The 18,639-nt window shown below is 43.6% G+C and overlaps 1 protein-coding gene across 1 annotated transcript; it reads left to right on the top strand.

Moving 5' to 3' along the window:
* The first annotated feature begins 8,359 nt into the window (after positions 1–8,359).
* LOC112267614 (inward rectifier potassium channel 13-like) lies at positions 8,360–13,795 on the top strand. The gene is made up of 4 exons (XM_024445814.1): positions 8,360–8,738; positions 12,088–12,346; positions 12,607–12,943; positions 13,190–13,795. Exons 2-4 carry the CDS (start codon positions 12,146–12,148, stop codon positions 13,762–13,764), a joined length of 1,113 nt encoding a protein of 370 aa, XP_024301582.1. The 5' UTR covers positions 8,360–8,738; positions 12,088–12,145; the 3' UTR covers positions 13,765–13,795.
* The last annotated feature ends 4,844 nt before the right edge of the window (positions 13,796–18,639 follow it).

The following is an 18,639-nucleotide window of genomic DNA, read 5'->3' as shown; positions in this document are numbered from 1 at the left end:
CTCTCCTCAGCAGCGCACACGCTGGTTCCCTCCAAATGACATCAGTATGGTACAGAAGTCTCTGCACTGCCTTTAGTCAGAAAGCAGACACCCTGCTCTCCAGGGTGTGGACGGTCATGTACAACACTGCCACCCTCAGTTAGTGATGGCCCGACCAGAAAAAATCCACCAGCTTGTGAGCAGACCGGCGGGGGGGTTGGGGACAGCCAGTTTATGCCACAGGTTGTTGATTATCAGCACCCTCCCTCTATATGACACTTGGGACAGGAACCACCTCCACCTGGCAAGTCTTGACACCATTGACTGTTACAGCCCCTCCCAGTTCTTTCTGACCCACCTCTCTGAGTCCAGGTACACCCCCAACATTTTAAGCCCTTCACAACCCCACTGCAAACCCCCTGGAAACAGAGGGGCCCTATCCCCCCATGCCCCACTTAACAGAGCTTTGTTCTTGCCCCAGTTTACCTTAACTGATGAAGCTCCCTCATGCACCTTCATATCAGTCTCTAGTGCCTTCATATCCTGATCATCCCTGACCATCACAGAAATGTCATCTGCACACGCCGACAATGCTATGCCTGTCAACACACCCATGCCTGTCCAGCACACTCTCTGCAGTCTCCTGCGTAGCAGGCCAAAAAAAGTTTCAATGGCTAGTGTATATAACTGCCCCGATAGAGCGCATCCTTGTCTAATGCCCAGTCTCACCCAGACTGGCCTACTGAGCCCCCCTCCCACCTTGACCATACATGACACCCCTGCATACAACATCTTCACACAGGTCAAAACACTTTTCCCAATCCCCAAAACAGACATATCAAACAGATACTCATGGTCCACTCTATCAATGGCCTTCTCTTGACCTAAAGAGAGCAGTCCAAAGTTCACATTAGAACCTCTCGACAAGTCCAACATGTCCCTGATTAAGAACAAATTGTTCATGATTGATCGTCTCAGTACACAATATGTTTGGTCCTTGTGTACTATAGAGTCCAGATGGGACATCAGTCTGTTAGAGAGGACCTTGTCAAATATCCTATAGTACCGCACAGAGCAATGCCATAGGCCTCCAGTTCTTAAGTTCACACACGTCCACTTTTATGGGCAGGAGAGTCAGAGTCGACCGATGGCAGCTCATCGGCAACTCTCCTACCCCGACGCATTCACGCAACACACAAAAGAAGTCCAGTTCAATTATTCCCGAGAATTCCTTACAAAACTTACGGCCTCTGCCAGTTCATGGGACAACAGAGGAATGTCAATTTCATCCCTCTGTGCCAGAGAGAGCTTAGGGAGTTCTGAAAACAAGACCTGAGCACACATAGGATAACACAGTTCTGCCCTATACAACTCAGTATAATACTCCACAGACCACTCCCACATCTTCCCACCACAGAGGTCACCTGCCCATCAGACAGCCCTAGACAATGCATACTCTTGGCTTCACCACTCTGTCTTTCCAAAACAAAGAAGAAGGAGCTGGGAGCGTTCATCTCCTTGAGCATGGAGAACCTAGCTCTTACAAGTGCTCCCTTTGCTTTAACCTGGAAAAAACTGCCCAGGTCCCTACGTAATTCAGCTAAATTAGCCTGGAGGCCTACATTGCCTTGCCCCACCATCGCTACCTCCATCTCACTATACCATGCTCGAGTTCCCCCAATACTCTCCTAGCCTCTGAGGATGAGAAAGATGTATGCTGTTGACAGAAAAGCCGAATTTGGACTTTCCCCACATCCCACCATTGACTCAGAGACTCATACTCCTCTCTTCGCTGCCCCAACCTTTCCCAAAAGGTCTGGAAACCTGAGAAAAAGTGGCATCTTGTAAGAGCCTTACATTGAACTTCCAATAAGATGCCTGCCGGGGCCCTGGTGAAAGACAGCCGAGCCATGGTTATGTGATGATCCGAAAACCCCACTGGGAGAATGGTGGCGTCCAGCAGCCTATTGCTCCGATTCCTAGACATGTAAAACCGATCAAGTCGGGCTGCACTCACCCTAGGCCCAAACACCTTTACCCATGTATACTGTGTTGTGTCAGGATGTTTAGTTCTCCAAACATCCACTAGATCGAACTGATTAATGATGTCCCTTAACACTCCCACTGACCCTGAATAGGGCTCTTCCCCATTTCTGTCTTTTGTCAAATCCATTGTTCAGTTCCATTCCCCGCCGACCACCAGCGTCTCCTCAGACACAACCTGTGAGAGTTCCTGTCTAAGACACCCAAATAGAAACCCTCTCTCTCTCCCTGTGTTAGGCACATACAAATGTATTAAGACAAAACCCATATTGTTAATTTCTGCTTTACAACAAGCAGCCTACCCCTACACACCTCTTTTGAGGAGCACATTTTTACAGACTGACCGGTACAAAAAGGACTGCCATCCCTGTACTAAAATTTGTCCCATAGCTCAACACACTTGCCCCTTTCCACCAGAGCCCCCAATCAACTTCATTCACCACATCACCATGCGTCTCCTGCAGAAACAACACCTGTACTTTTTTGTTTGTTTTACATATTCACCCAACATACTCCTCTTTTCACATCTCTGACGCCATTTATATTAAGTGAACCTACCCAAAGTGTCTCCATAAAAAGTGAGTGAAAAGCCAGTGTCATGACTGTCCTGATCAGGTCAGGTTACAGGAGACCACAACCCTACAGATTATCTCTTAACCCCAACAGAGGAGGAGAGATCTAGGGGTCTGAAGATGTGGGGGTTTTATGACCCCTCACGCCCCTGGTAAATCTCAGGCCACAGACAAATTCATTTGTCCTGTTAATATGGAGAACCAGCCCCAGAACATTAAACATGAAATAAAGGGACTTTGGAACAATGGTTTCCGTCAGCCACAAAGGTGGACATGACGATAGATGGGATATGAAAATGTATGTCTTTTTTGTTTTGTTATTAAAGGTTAATAGATGACGTTATGATGAAAACATTGTAACGTGAAGAGTTGTCCTAGTATATGTTTGATGTTTACACATTGTACGTTGTATGAAAAATATCCAAATCAAAGAGAATGTTTTGGGAAAGATGAAATGTGAAGTTAGTTGTCTAAAATTGGATTTGAGTCAAAACTAGATCTTGCCCTCATAACTTGGTACACCCAGAGAATTGCTCTTAAGGCGGTTATGCCCACTTCTGACAAAAGGGTATATAACCTGTGAGTAAAGAATTTACAGACAAGACTACGTGACCCAAGCTGCAGCCAAGGTCTAAAAAGTCACCGAACCCAGAACGCAACACAAGTTTGAAGACAAATAAATATTTTTCTACCCAAGCTACAGATGAGTACCTGTGTCTAAGCGGGTGAATTCAAGTCGAACTACCTAGCCTCCATCTCCCATCGAATTGAGGTATCTACACTGTTTCATTCCAATGCTGTGAGCTCTGAGCTACAGAGCTGTCTGTCCTCTGAAGACTCCTTCCAGAGCAAGGGTGAGGGAACAGACTCCTAAGCCAAAAGTACACTCACATCGTGAGGACGACCTGAGAGGTGCGACGGAGAAGAGCGTCATCGAGCAGCCTGAACGGTCCACGCGGAGAATCCACAGAGAACTTCCCCACGTAATTACATCATTATATTCTGACCCATAAGAGCGGCAGTTTGGGGCAAGGCTGGGGTTAGAATAAGCATAGCTGACAAATTCACCCAAATGTATATTTATCTCGTGTACTTTCTGTTTTCTCTCTCTCTTTGAAATCCCTGTTGTGGGTAACGCGCCATAGTGTGTTGGCCCGTTATACTAAGTTCTAATCAATAGCCTATAATGTGTTTTGTCTATGTGTATCATTTATCATCATTTTAGCTATTTAGTAAATAAATATTTAACTAAGATTGGTGTGGTACGAACTCATTGGTGAGACCCGGGGCCGTGCAGATTCACGGACTATACGATGTTCAGAACGAGATTGTAGAGGTAACTGGTTAATGAATAGGATGTCAGTTCGGTTGTCATCTGAGACATTCTCATCAATGATAGGATGACATAAACGGTACAGTGGAAAGTCTACACATTATAGTTTCACATCAGATTCACATGGAATGTTTGTGCAATTTAAATGTTTGAATATAAAATTATTGGTGAAAAGATTAAATGTAATTTTAGCTTCCAAATGAGAGAATTGGGTTTCATAAGGTTAGGGCTCTGCTCAATCAGTGGCCCGCCCCTGTGAAGAGACATGGGTTATAAAACTATGAAAACACACACTTCTCCCTCCACTATATAAGCTGTGGCAAACCTCTTCAAGGTTAGGAGCGTTTGTTTCAAATTAAGTGGTAAACTGTCACCAAATCACCCAAGAATAAGAGTTCTTTCGAACAGGACAGTACCTGTTTGTTTGTTTCTCCGTCCTGCTCCACCCAGGCCGTAGGCGAGGTCAAGGTAGCAGGGTTCGGTACACAAATCGGGTTCTCGGTAGGTCCAGGTCCAAACGCCAACAGGTAAGTCCAAAACAATCCAGCTCATACACGGTAAATCCAGCCAATCTCTATTGTCTCTTTCTCTACTGTTCATAGATCCTTCCAGCACTCTCTCTTCCTCTTCCTGGTTTTTCTTGACCCTTTATCTGTGGGTCGGCTCCACCTTCTGAGGGTTCCCCTTGCTTCTGGGACTTGTAGTCTTGGCGGTCTGCCATTTTGTGATCTGTAGTACTGACAGAGGTGGCCATTTTAGTGATCGGTCAGAGCCCGTTTATTAGTTCTGCTCTCACATATCTGCCATTTATCACTTGACCCCCTTCTTTGCCACAAAGCCTTGACGAAAATGTAACCTCCTGTTCCGAGGATGTGGGGAAGACGGTCCATACGTTGAAAAGGACTAACATGTCAACTACAGAACTAAGCCAACCTCAGCGTGAACTCTTATTCACTAAAGAAGTGAGACATCATAGCCATTGAGTTAGCAACGGCAGCTAAAAACGTGGGTTAGGAAAGGACAGACAGAGTATCCTGCCTACCACCCAACGACGACACTACAACATTTCCCGTTCACCACCAGAGACACTCTTCAAAGGACAAGGACTCTGTTGGGCAACACGGCCTTCCATCTACCACCAACCTATTTTTTATATATATATTTTTTATATAATATTTATTGCATTTTCCTTTTCCAAATGGGTGGTAATTTAGAATGCATAGAATATTGTATTTATGATAGCACAGCTTCTCCCTTTGTTCCTCAGTCTTCCCGCTCTTTCAGTCAAACCCAACCCATTTTCCTTTGTGTAACCAGCTGTCATATCTGCTCCGTCCGCTAGGGACGTTTTCCTTTATGACATAATTTGTAATCAAGGTATGATTCATTCTGTGTATATGTAATTCTGTTTAATTAGTTAGGTATTTACTAAATAAAGAATTAAACCCAATTTTGTATTGCTGATTCAGCCAGGGTTCGTAAAGATAACCAAGAATTTACAACTTTCAGATGAGACTGAAGTAAGGTGATGATTAATATTGACTGCTATTGATGTAAAATATTACTAGGTCTTTAAGAGTTTATTCGGGAAGATAATAGCACTATAAATATTATTTTGTGGTGCCCCGACTTTCTAGTTAATTGCATTTACATGATTAGCTCAATCAGGTAATATTAATTACAGAGAAAGGATTTTATAGAATAGCATGTCATATCACTTAATCCGGCATAGCCAAAGACACAACAATGTTATACTGATCTTACAAACTTTCTCAGATCAGAAAAAAAAGCCTCAAAATGTACTTTTTTCCTCTTGGTCTCATTCAGGAACCTTGTCAGTTCACTCACTGTATACTGACCCCTCTGCTTGTCCCCTCTGCTTGTCAGCTCCAGACCCAATGAAGAGGAGGCTGAAAAATAGGCCTCCGCATCATCCTCTTCCTCAGACTGACTTTCCTCCTCCTCATCTCCATCTCCCATCCTGACCACCTGCCCTTCCTCTCTGGTCAGGGCCTCCCCCCAGCACCAGGCAAAGGTTCCATGGTGCCAGTCTCTTACACTTCCCCACTATACTCTCCTCATCCACTAGCATAACCTGACTAGACCCAGCCTCATCTACACCACCATCCATAGCATGACTATGCCCAGCCTCAGCTATGCCACCATCTCTAGCCTGACTAGGCTCAGCCTCATGTACACCACCATCACTGGCATGACTAGGCCCAGCCTCTGCTGCCTGCATTTCATTGTCCCCCTGCACATTGACCTCAATTTCCCCCACTGACCCCTGTACCCTCACCTTGTCTACGGCCTTTATGTGGTCACGCAAAGCTTTATGCCCCAAATCCCCACACTCAAAACACCGTAGACTATCTGTGATGGCAAACCCTGCATAGAGCCCCTCCCCATGCCTCACTTTAAAATGAACATTTAGCTGTTGCTCATTGTTATTCAGAAACATGAACACTTGCCTGCGGTGCGAAACAACGTGCTTAACAACATCTGCTAGCAAACTTACTGAAATTACTCATCTCTTTCCTGATTTGATCATCCGTAATAAACAGAGGCAAATTTGCAACTACCACCCTGGTTGAAGGGGTAGAATGAGGTGAAATTGGCACCAACACACCCCTTACAAATATTCCACATACCAATTAGGATCTTCAAATACTTGAATCAGTTATAGAACCCATTGCCCTTCATGGTTGTAAGCTCTGGGGTCCGCCTCACCAACCAAGAATTCACAAAATGAGACTGCATGCATAATTCTGAAAAAATATCCTCTGTGTACAACGTAAAACACCAAATAATGCATGCAGAGCAGAATTAGGCAGTTACCCGCTATTTATCAAAATCCAGAAAGAGACGTTCAATTCTACAAACACCTAAAAGGAAGCGATTTCCAAACCTTCCATAACAAAGCCATCAACTACAGAGAGATTAACCTGGAGAAGAGTCCCCTAAGCAAGCTGGTTCAGAGGCTCTGTTCACAAACACAAACAGACCCCACAGAGCCCCAGGACACCAACACAATTAGACCCAACCAAATCATGAGAAAACAAAAAGATAATTATTCACAAGAAAACAGAGAACACAAGAAAACCAGAATGCTACTTGGCCCTACCACTGTGACCGACCCAAACTTTGACAACGTACAGCTTTGACTATGTACAGACTCAGTGAGCATAGCCTTGCTATTGAGAAAGGCCACGGCGGGCAGACCTGGCTCTCAAGAGTAAACAGGCTATGTGCACACTGCCCACAAAATGAGGTGGAAACTGAGCTGGACTTCCTGACCTCCTGCCCAATGTATGAACATATTAGAGACACATATTTCCCTCAGATTACACAGATCCACAAAGAATTTTAAAACAAACCAAATTTTGATAAACTCCCATATCTACTGGGTGAAATACCAGTGTGCCATCACAGCAGCAAGATGTGTGACCTGTTGCAACAAGAAAAGGGCAACCAGTGAAGAACAAACACCATTGTAAATACAACCCATATTTATGTGTATTTATTTTCCCTTTTGTACTTTAACTATGTGCACATCGTTACAACACTGTATATAGACTAAATATGAAATTTGAAATGTCTTTATTATTTTGGAACTTCTAGGAGTGTAATGTTTACTGTTCATTTTAGTTTATTTCACTTTTGTTTATTATCTACTTCACTTGCTTTGTCAATGTAAACATATGTTTCCCATGCAATAAAGCCCCTGAGAGAGAGAGGGGGGGGAGGAGAGTTCACACAAGAGAATTACATCAGATAGGACAGGAGAATTACACCAGATAGGACAGAGTGACCCTAGCCCCAAGCACATAGACTATTGCAGCATAGATACTGGAGGCTGAGACAGGGAGGTTCCGGGGACACTATGACTCCGTCCGACGATACCCCCGGACAAGGCCAACCAGGCAAGATATAGCCCCACCCATTTTGCCAAGTCTCTTTCTTTGAACTTTGAACTTCTGCAACATTTCAAACTTTAGCAACAGAAAGACTTTATTAAAGAGTGAGGGTAGATAGTAATGTGAAGGTAGATTTTGCAATGGAACAATCAATCCTTCTCTCCCTCTCTCTCTCTCCACCCCCTCCCTCTCTTTCTCTCTCTTTCCCTTTCTCTCTCTCTCTCTCTCTCTCTCTCTCTCTCTCTCTCTCTCTCTCACCCCCCCTCCCTCTCTTTCTCTCTCTTTCTCTTTCGCTTTCTTTCTCTCTCTCTCTCTCTCTCTCTCTCTCTCTCTCTCTCTCTCTCTCTCACACACACACACACACACACACACACACACACACACACACACACACACACACACACACACACACACAAAGACACCCTGTTGTCACACTCCCCCTCCAGAGCCTCTCTCTCATCATCATTCCTATACTAATTTACTCCTACCAACCACAGGACTCAGAGGAGCTACAACTGGCTCTGTCAATGAACTGTGACAAGGTGTTGTTCTTTGGGTTATTCTCCTCCCTCTCTCGCCTTCCGGGAACACTAATTGGCCACATGCAGAGTAATGTGACCAATCGAATCATCCTCGGCAGAGAGCCGGAGCTGCAGATCGGAAGAGCAGAGCGTTGGGCTCAGTCCGGCTCCCACGCCGAAGAGTTCCTGGGGTGACACTATCTTTTCCTTCCTTTACCTTGGGAATACCTCGGGATTTACCCCCCATCTTCTCATCCCACGGATTTGGTGGTTTTCCCGCCCCTGGCCTCGCCTCCTGCCCGCCCTCGGATCAGCGCTCGGGTGAAAAGGGCACCATCAGACGGGTGATCGCTGGCCCTGGTGCTATACTACGGTGAGTAACCTTACGGATGGACTGGGAGTCAGACGACCCAGGCCACTGAGAGGAAGAGAGAGAGGGTGATATGAGACTGTGTGTGAGAGAGACAAAGAGACAGGGAGAGAGACACAGCGGCCGAGAGAGAGACAGACATCGATAGAGAGACAGATTGAGAGAGAGGGAGAGGGAGACAGAGAGGGAGACAGAGAGGGAGACATAGACAGACAGAGAGGAAGACAGAGAGATAAAGAGTCAGAGAGAGAGAGACATTGATAGAGAGACAGAGTGAGCGACAGGGAGAGACAGAAAGAGAGACAGACAGAGAGACAGAGAGGGATAGAGAGAGAGAGTCAGACAGCGAGACAGAGAGTGACACAGCATTAGAGACAGAGAGGGAGACAGAGAGATGAGACTATGGTGCATCACAACAGAAAAAGCTGTCAAATCTGTCCCCAAAAAGTTAGACTTTCAAATTCAAACTGCAAGATTGAGTTTGTGCAACATTATTGAACAATGTGCAAGAAATTGACCAGCTGAATCACCCATTGCCAGCAAAACGTAACCAAGACTGTGTCTACTGTCAATCATGTACATGTAAATGAATACATAAACACAGCTTGTACCCTTGGAGACCCTAGACTGAAGAAGTCAAATAACAGGTCAACTTTTTCCAGCTTGAAGTAACAAAATGGGTGTTTCTTTTCATTTTTAACACGTTAGATATAGGCCTAAGTAGGACAAAGGGAGGTCAACTTGCACAACCTGTCTTACTCTGTTTCATAACTACAGAGAAAGCATTTACAGGATGTATCTATAATATAACTGTCTATAACTATAATCTATAGTCTATAACTGTTTAGCTCCAGGTGGAGGTTCCCATTGGATCTCTATGGGGATGGGGGTAAAGCTGGATGTTAAAGGGAGACCCTGTTAACCATCTGGAGCTAAACAGTTATAGACTCAGTTATATTATATATACATCCTGTAAATGCTTTATCTGTGGTTATGAAACAGAGGTGGACAGGTTGTAATATTAAACTTCAACATATGTAAGATGCGGTAATCAACACCAGTGTAGGCTAGTGGAGGGATAAATCAGAGGACAAGTAAAACAGCCTCCTCCTACATATACCTATACCCCCTTAAACTTTGGCACCTAAGACAAACACTCAATAACATGCTGGTAATGTATTATCTACAATGAACGTATCTGCTGGAAAATGGCAAACTCTCCTGCACCGCACTTTGCAGTGATAGATGGCCCTCTGATGATTGTATCATTGTTGGCTAAACTAAGCTATAGCTTAGGGAGCAATGTAGCCAAGCTATCTCCAACCAACAACCCCAAACAACAACCTCAAACTATCCCAGCAGCCACTGAGCCTCCTCATCCATCCACAGAGAGAGCCCACAGAAAGAGTGCTGTTGTTAGCATCATCTAATAGCCGCCACTATCTCACACACATACTGAGGAGAAAATGGCCGCCAGGCCCAACAGACTGTGGGGGACATTGGGGATTTGTAACCACTGTGTGTGTGTGTTTTTGCCTCCCCTGCACGCCGCATGCCCCTCATGTGACGGCCTCTCTGATGGCCTCTCTCAAGCTGGCATCCCCCCACCTCAGGACAATGAAGCACTTCTTACTGCACTAACACATAGCCATGCTTACCCATTACCCTATATTGTTTCTGTAATAACAGTCCCATGCTTGGCCTAGAGAACAGAAGTGGTAGCTAGCAGCAAGCCGCTGCAGCCTGACTTGTTAGCCCGTGCCAGTGATTATTTCTGACCAGTGGTGTAAAGTACTTGAAAGTACCACTTAAGTCATTTTTTTCTATCTGTACTTAACTCTTTATATTTTTGACAACTTTTACTTTTACTTCACTACATTCCGAAAGAAAATTATGTACATTTTACTCCATACATTTTCCCTGACACCCAAAAGTAGTCATTACATTTTGAATACTTAGCAGGACAGCGAAATGGTCTAATTCACTCACTTATTAAGAGAACATCCCTGGTGATCCCTATCTGGAAGACACACTAAACACACGTTTAATTTATAAATGATTGGAGCCCCTGGCTTTCCCTGCTTTGCCTTATATAAGGAATTGGAAAATATTATATTTTAGCAATTACATTTACTTTTGACACTTAAGTATATTTAAAACCAAATACTTTTAGACTTTTACTCAAGTATTATTTTACTGGGTGATATTCACTTTTACTTGAGTCTTTTTCTATGAAGGTACCTTTACTTTTACTCAAGTAGGACAAATGGGTACTTTTTCCACCACTGGTTCTGACTGTAACGAATCTGTAATTTAATTAGCCAACATAAGTGCCTCAATATTCCCCAATGAAAATGTTGACGAATAAAACCCCTTAGAAACATAGAGTTACTCCAGTGAGATTCCCACGACATTTGTGACTGCCCTCGTGTGTAGTCAAGGCTCAGGGCTCATTTTTACTACCGAGTGTAATTGTATGCGTCTAATACACAGAAAAGAACAACAACACAATTTCCCAGCTGATTTTCTACTTCGTTAGCTGTACAAACATTGCACAGCTTTTGACAATTACATTTATTGAAGTGTGTTTGATTCAAAAGAATAACTTTGTTAGCTGTATATTCCATTTATACTTACAGACAGTATATGGTGCACAATTTACAGGCTAAAGTTATAAACAGGAGCGATTTTTAGCCATGCATCCCTATAAGTCATTCTGGTCCATGATGTGAGTTAGATACAGCACTTAAAATAATTGTTTGTAAAATGTATGTGCAATGTTTTCTCAGCTCATCTCTTGCAGCTAGCAAATACTGTACATACACAATGCAAACAAGAGACTTCATGGGTTCATAAAAAACATATTTAATCTCACAGAATGATATATATTTTCATATATACCTCAAACGTCATCACACTGTAAAAACGTCCCATGATATAGTCTACAGTCAGTACATGAGGAGGGTGTGTGTTATTTATCACAGTGATCATCCATAAAGCATTCTAACATGTTGCTGAACAAGACTAGAGAACAGATGGGAGAGAGAAGTCCCAGTCTGGTACTGTAGTGATTGTTACTGAGTCTGTTCCTCCAAGATTAAACTCACCACATTCCTGCTCTGCATGTCGCTGTGTTCCACTGACAGATACCCCACTGAGCACATCTCTAATCACCTGCAACAACATTCTAGACGTTTCTGGAAGTTTCTGTCTCTCTCTGTCTGTCCCCCTATGTACATAACTAACTACATAACAATGTCAAAGTGGATTTGTAAAGTCAAAGTTGTCCATGTTTACAAAGTTATAATAAACGGTCTTCTATGATTCTTGGCATGATTGTCCTTGTTTCCAGATACCTTCATCCTGACCTGCCCACTCGCCTGCCCTCGACCCCTCACCTCCCTGTAACCATGACGACCAAAACAACCAATGTCCTGGACGGGAACAAGGTCTCCTCCTCCCCTCTCCTGTTGTCCACATCATCCCCGTCCTACCTGTCTTGCCAGCGCCTAGTGACCAAGGACGGTCACTGCGCCCTGCGGTCCTCCCCTCCCTCCCCTGGCCTGTGGCCCTCCTGGGCATCTGCCTCTGCCTGGCTGCTAGCCCTACAGGTAAAATAAATGAGTTGAAACACACACAATAGTTGAAGAGGTGCTGCTGACTAAACGGAAATGTAAACTTAACATAAAAGGTTACACACAGACACTCTATGGGACAGTTTTGCAGACATAGATTAAGACTAGCCTTGAATTTAAAATCTCAATTGAGAACATCCATTGAACTTGATTATAAGACCAGGATCAGGCTTTATCTCTGTCTGGGAAACCAGCAATAATTGAATGGGTTTATACTCCCTGGCTCTCCCCTGCAGGACCTGTGGGGGGCAGTGGTGTGCCTGCGCTGGCGCTGGGTCCTATTGGCCTTCTGCACCTCCTTTGTGGCCCACTGGCTGCTGTTCGCCTGCCTGTGGTACCTACTGGCCCACCTCAATGGAGACCTGGCGGTGGAGGACCACGACGCTCCTCCAGAGGGACACGTAGTGTGTGTCAAATACATCACCAGCTTCACCGCAGCCTTCTCCTTCTCCCTGGAGACGCAGCTGACCATAGGGTACGGCACCATGTTCCCCAGTGGGGACTGTCCCAGTGCTATAGCCCTGCTGGCAGTTCAGATGCTGCTGGGGCTCATGCTGGAAGCTTTCATCACAGGTACTTTCTAATGGAGAGGAGCACTTCTCTTTCTCAGGTTGTTGTTGTCCGTTTCAATGCTGAGGGTACAGCTGTTTGGTGTTCTTCATCTTGGATTTTTTTTCTTACTCTATTATTTTAATTTCTTGTTAATACTCAATCTTTGTCTCACCTGGGTCTCTAGAGATCAAAAAAACAACACACCATACATATTTCTGAGGAAAACTACTGATATCTACATTTTCTCTCTCCCTTCCCCACTCTCAGGTGCGTTTGTGGCTAAGATCGCCCGTCCCCAGAAGCGTGCGGGGGCCATTCAGTTCAGCCCCCAGGCGGTGGTAGGTCAGCACCAGGGCCAGCCCTGCCTCTTGTTCCGGGCCACCAACCTTCTGCGACGCCCCCTGGTGGACGTGGAGGTCAGTGCCGTGCTGTACGAACAGAGAGACGACCAAGTCCTGCACCAGACCAACCTGGACTTCCAGCTGGACCGGCTGGGCCCACGCCCCTGCCCCTTCTTCATCTTCCCCCTCACCTTCTACCACGTCCTGGACCGCCACAGCCCCCTTTACCCGGCCCTGCGTGAGGGCAGCGCCAGCCATTTTGAGCTAGTGGTGTTTCTCTCCGCCTCCCAGGAGGGCACGGGCGACGCCTGCCAGAAGAGGACGTCCTACCTGCGCCAGGAGATCCAGTTTGAGCGGCGCTTTGTGCCCGCTGTGGGGTTGGACAAGCAAGGCAGGTACCAGGTGAGCAGTCAGCACTTTGGCATTGCCCACTGCAATGAGCCTCTGGACAAGGAGTGTGTGGTGCAAATCAACGGGGATGGGAGTGACAGGATGGAGTAAGGGTGGGGAAGGAGGAGGGTGGACGGGAAGGATGGGCAAGAAGAAAGGGAGAATGGGGTATTGGAGAAGGGGAAGAGGGTAATAGGTGAGAGGAGTAAGGGACAGAGAGCATCGTGGGATGGGTGGGTTCCGGGGTTAAGAATATCTATATATATAGTACCAGTCAAAAGGTTGGGCACACCTACTCATTCAAGGGTTTTTCTTTATTTGTACTATTTTCTATATTGTAGAATAATAGTGAAGATATCAAAACTATGAAATAACACATATGGAATCAAGTTGTAATCAAAAAAGTGTTAAAAAATCAAAATATATTTTATATTTGAGATTCTTCAAAGTAGCCACCTTTTGCCTTGATGACAGCGTTGAACAGTCTTGGCAAAGAGAAATGACAGTGCATCATTACTTTAAGACAAGTCAACTCTGAAAATGTCAAGCACTGTGAAGGTTTCATCAAGTGCAGTCGCAAAAACCATCAAGCGCTATGATGAAACTGGCTCTCATGAGGACTGCCACAGGAAAGGAAGACACAGAGTTACCTCTGCTGCAGAGGATAAGTTCATTAGAGTTACCAGCCTCAGAATTTGCAGCACAAATAAATGCTTCACAGAGTTCAAGTAACAGACACATCTCCAGATCTACTGTTGAGAGGAGACTGCGTGAATCAGGCCTTCATGGTCGAATTGCTGCAAAGAAACCACTACTAAAGGACACCAATAATAAGAAGAGACATGCTTGGGCCAAGAAATACGATCAATGGACATTAGACCGGTGGAAATCTGTCCAAATTTCAGATTTTTGGTTCCAACCGCCGTGTCTTTGTGAGATGCAGGTGAACGGATGATCTCCGCATGTGAGGTGTGATGGTGTGGAGGTGCTTTGCTGGTGACAGTGTCTGAGATTCATTTAGAATTCAAGGCACACTTAACTAGCATGGCTACAACAGCATTCTGCAGCCATACGCCATCCCATCTGGTTTGCGCTTAGTGGGACTGTCATTTGTTTTTCAACAGGACAATGACCCAACACACCTCCAGCCTGTGTAAAGGATATTTGACTAAAAAGGAGAGTGATGGAGTGGTGCATCAGATGACCTGCCTTCCACAATCACCCGACCTCAACCCAATTGAGATTGTTTGGGATGAGTTGGACAGCAGACTGAAGGAAAAGCAGCCAACAAAGTGCTCAGCCTGTATGGGAACTCCTTCAAGACAGTCTGAAAAGCATTCCAAGTGAAGCTGGTTGAGAGAATGCCAAGAATGTGAAAAGCTGTCATCAATGCAAAGGGTGGGTACTTTGAATAATTTAAAATATAAAATATATTTTGATTTGTTTAAACACCTTTTTGGTGACGACATGATCCATATGTGTTATTTCATAGTTTTGAGTTCTTCCCTATTGTTCTACAATGTAGAAATGTGTAAGAAATTAAGAAAAACCCTTCAATGGGTAGGTGTGTCCAAACTTTTAATTTTTAATTTTTTTTAACCTTTAATTGGTACTGTATAGTAACACAGGGATAGAGATAGGGGCGGAAAATTGTGGGTTAGGGGCAACATGGGAGGGACAGGTTTCTATGGCTCTGCTACCTGGTTAAGCAACCATCCATATCAAAGGGCATTTATCCAGTCGATTGAAGATCACTAAATTGTAGAGCATGTTCTAGTTACCTGTGATCTCTAGAACCAACAGGCACATTCACTGCCATGAAGGATGATATTCCACAATCAATAACACCGTGCTGCTAAGGAATACACTCTGGCTGCATTTACACAGGCAGCCCAAATCTGATATTTTGTCCAATTATTGGCAAACGAGCTTATCTGGTTGGACAAAATCCCAACTTGTGATAAAGTATATATATATTTTGGACACACATACAAGTTTGGACACACCTACACATTCAATGGTATTTCTTTATTTTTACCATTTTCTACATTGTAAAATAATAGGGAAAATATTTTATTTTAGATTTGAGTGTGCAAAGCTTTCATCAAGGCAAAGGGAGGCTACTTTGAAGAATCTCAAATGTAAAATGTATTTTGATTTGTTTAACACTTTTGGTTACTACATGATTCCAAATGTGTTATTTCATAGTTTTGATGTCTTCACTATTATTCTACAATATAGAATTCAAACCCTTGAATGACTAAGTGTGTCCAATCTTTTGACTGGTACAGTATATATATCAGAATTTGACTGTCTGTGTAAATGCAGCCTCTGTAGTCTAGAGGAGCCTACTTTGAAAGGTGACAACTCAATGTCTTCAATCATTTTAAACTGAGGTATATAATATTGAACTGTCAGAAATTTCAGTCATGCATTAGAAAATATCAGTTGATTTAACTGAAAATGTATTAGATTACTGCCTTAAATGTTTATAAAAAGTCTTCACTGAAATCAGTGTGCCTATTTACACCAAATATTAGCCAAAGATTAAATGTAATAATTTGTTATACAATGATTACACATGTTCAATATGTAAAATGCTATGACTTTAGATTGAGCACTTTAGTGATAGGTTAAAGGTTTGGAGAACGATGTCAGTAGATCATCTTTACGTTTTCCCTTTGAATTTATGTAAAGACGAAAATCACTATTACATCATGCATGTATGCATGAGTCAACAGCAAAACACAAAGATTAAAAAGAAAATGGAAATAATGTTATGGGAAGCCCTGATTTTCAGAGATAAAATCTTATTGTAACATAATACATGTTCCAATGGCTTGTACAGTGTACATTACATGAAATAAAATAATATTTTCTGAACAATTCAAATGGAGAAACATTACTTGTTCATACTTTCTCATACTTCATTTCACAGGTTCTCTCACAATAACACCATGTTACATACATGTTGAATGTGGATGGCAATTGGCTACAAAATGTAATGCTGTATGACCTTGGTGTTACAGCTGGGTGTGTACGGTACGACACCAAGTCAGCCTCGCTACCATGCTGCCTCCTGTTAGTACAGTGCATTCGGGAAGTATTCAGACCCCTTGACTTTTTCCAAATGTTCTTGCATTACAGCCTTATTCTAAAAAGGATTCAATAAAACATTCGATCTACACACAATACCTCATAATGACAAAGTGAAAACAGGTTTTTCTAAATGTTTGCACATTTATTTTAAAAAACAGAAATACCTGATTTACATAAGTATTCAGACACTTTGCTATGAGACTCGAAAAATGAACTTGTGACCATCCTTGAGATGTTTCTAAAACTTTATTGGAGTCCACCTGTGGTAAATTCAATTGATTGGACATGATTTGTAAAAGGCCTGTCTATATAAGGTCCCACAGTTGACAGTGCATGTCAGAACAAAAACAAGCCATGAGGTCAAAGGAATTGTAGGTAGAGCCCCGAGACAGAATTGTGTCGAGGCACAGATCTGGGGAAGGGTACCAAAACATTTCTGTAGCATGGAAGATCCCCAAGAACACAGTGGCCTCCATCCTTCTTAAATGGAAGAATGTTTGGAACCACCAAGACTCTTCCTGGAGCTGGCCGCCCGGCCAAACTGAGCAATCTGGGGAGAAGGGCCTTGGTCAGGGAGGTGACCAAGAACCTGATGGTTACTCTAACAGAGCTCCAGAGTTCCTCTGTGGAGATGGGAGAACCTTCCAGAATGACAACCTTCTCTGCAGCACTCCACCAATTAGGCCTTTATGGGAAAGTAGTCAGATGGAAGCCACTTCTCAGCTAAAAGGCACATGACAACCCACTTGGAGTTTGCCAAAAGGCTCCTAAAGGACACTCAGACCATGAGAAACACATTTTCTGGTCTGATGAAACCAAGATTGAACAATTTGGAGGAAACCGGCATTATCCCTACAGAGTGACCGTGGTAGTGGCAGCATCATGCTGTGGGGATGTTTTTCAGCGGCAGGGACTGGGAGACCAGTCAGAGATGAGGGAAAGATGAACGGAGCAAATTACCAAGAGATCCTTGATGAAAACCTGCTCCAGAGTGCTCAGTATATCAGACTGGGGACAAATGTTCACCTTCCAACAGGACAACGAACCTAAGCACACAGTCAAGACAATGCAGGAGTGGCTTCGGGACAATTCTCTGAATGTCCTTGAGTGACCCAGGCAGAGCTCGGACTTGAACCTGATCAAACATCTCTGGAGAGACCTGAAAATACCTGTGCAGCGACGCTCCCCATCCAACCTGACAGAGCTTGAGAGGATCTGCAGAGAGCAATGGGAGACTCTCCAAATACAGGTGTGCCAAACTTGAAGTGTCATATTCAAGATGACCCGAGGCTATAATCACTGCCAAAGGTGCTTCAACAAAGTACTGAGTAAAAGGTCTGAATACATAAGTAAATGTGATATTTCAGTTTTTTTATTCTAAATTTCCAAAAATGTCTAAAAAAAAATGTTTTTAGTTTGTCATTGTGGAGTATTGTGTGTATAAATAGAATAAAGCTGTAATGTAGAATATAGAATAAAGCTGTAATGTAACAAAATGTGGAAAAAGTCCAGGGGTCTGAATACTTTCCAAATGCATCAAGTCAGCTCCGCTACCAAGCAGCCTCCTGTCTCTCCTCACCAGTACTGTACCACAGCTGTTTGAAACTCACCAGACCAGCAAATCAGATCACTAGAATACACACATTATTGAGAAAGCAGACAGAATGTGGTTACCCTTGTTTTATTTATGGAAAAATACAATTCATCCATTTCCTTTTATTTTGGGACACAAGACAACATAATGCTACAGTGTTACATGCTGGTATGTTTCTAGAAATTAAACAAACATGGATTACAGGTCAATATTCAATATAACAGCACCACCTATAATATGCCAATAGTAAACACGTATATTCAGTGATTTTTAAAGGTTTCAACAGAAAGAAA

The sequence above is a fragment of the Oncorhynchus tshawytscha genome, linkage group LG14 (genome assembly GCF_018296145.1).
Source record: "Oncorhynchus tshawytscha isolate Ot180627B linkage group LG14, Otsh_v2.0, whole genome shotgun sequence".
Classification (NCBI taxonomy): Eukaryota; Metazoa; Chordata; class Actinopteri; order Salmoniformes; family Salmonidae; genus Oncorhynchus; species Oncorhynchus tshawytscha.
Note: the sequence above shows the minus strand (reverse complement) of the source record. Positions and strands in the feature narration are given on the sequence as shown.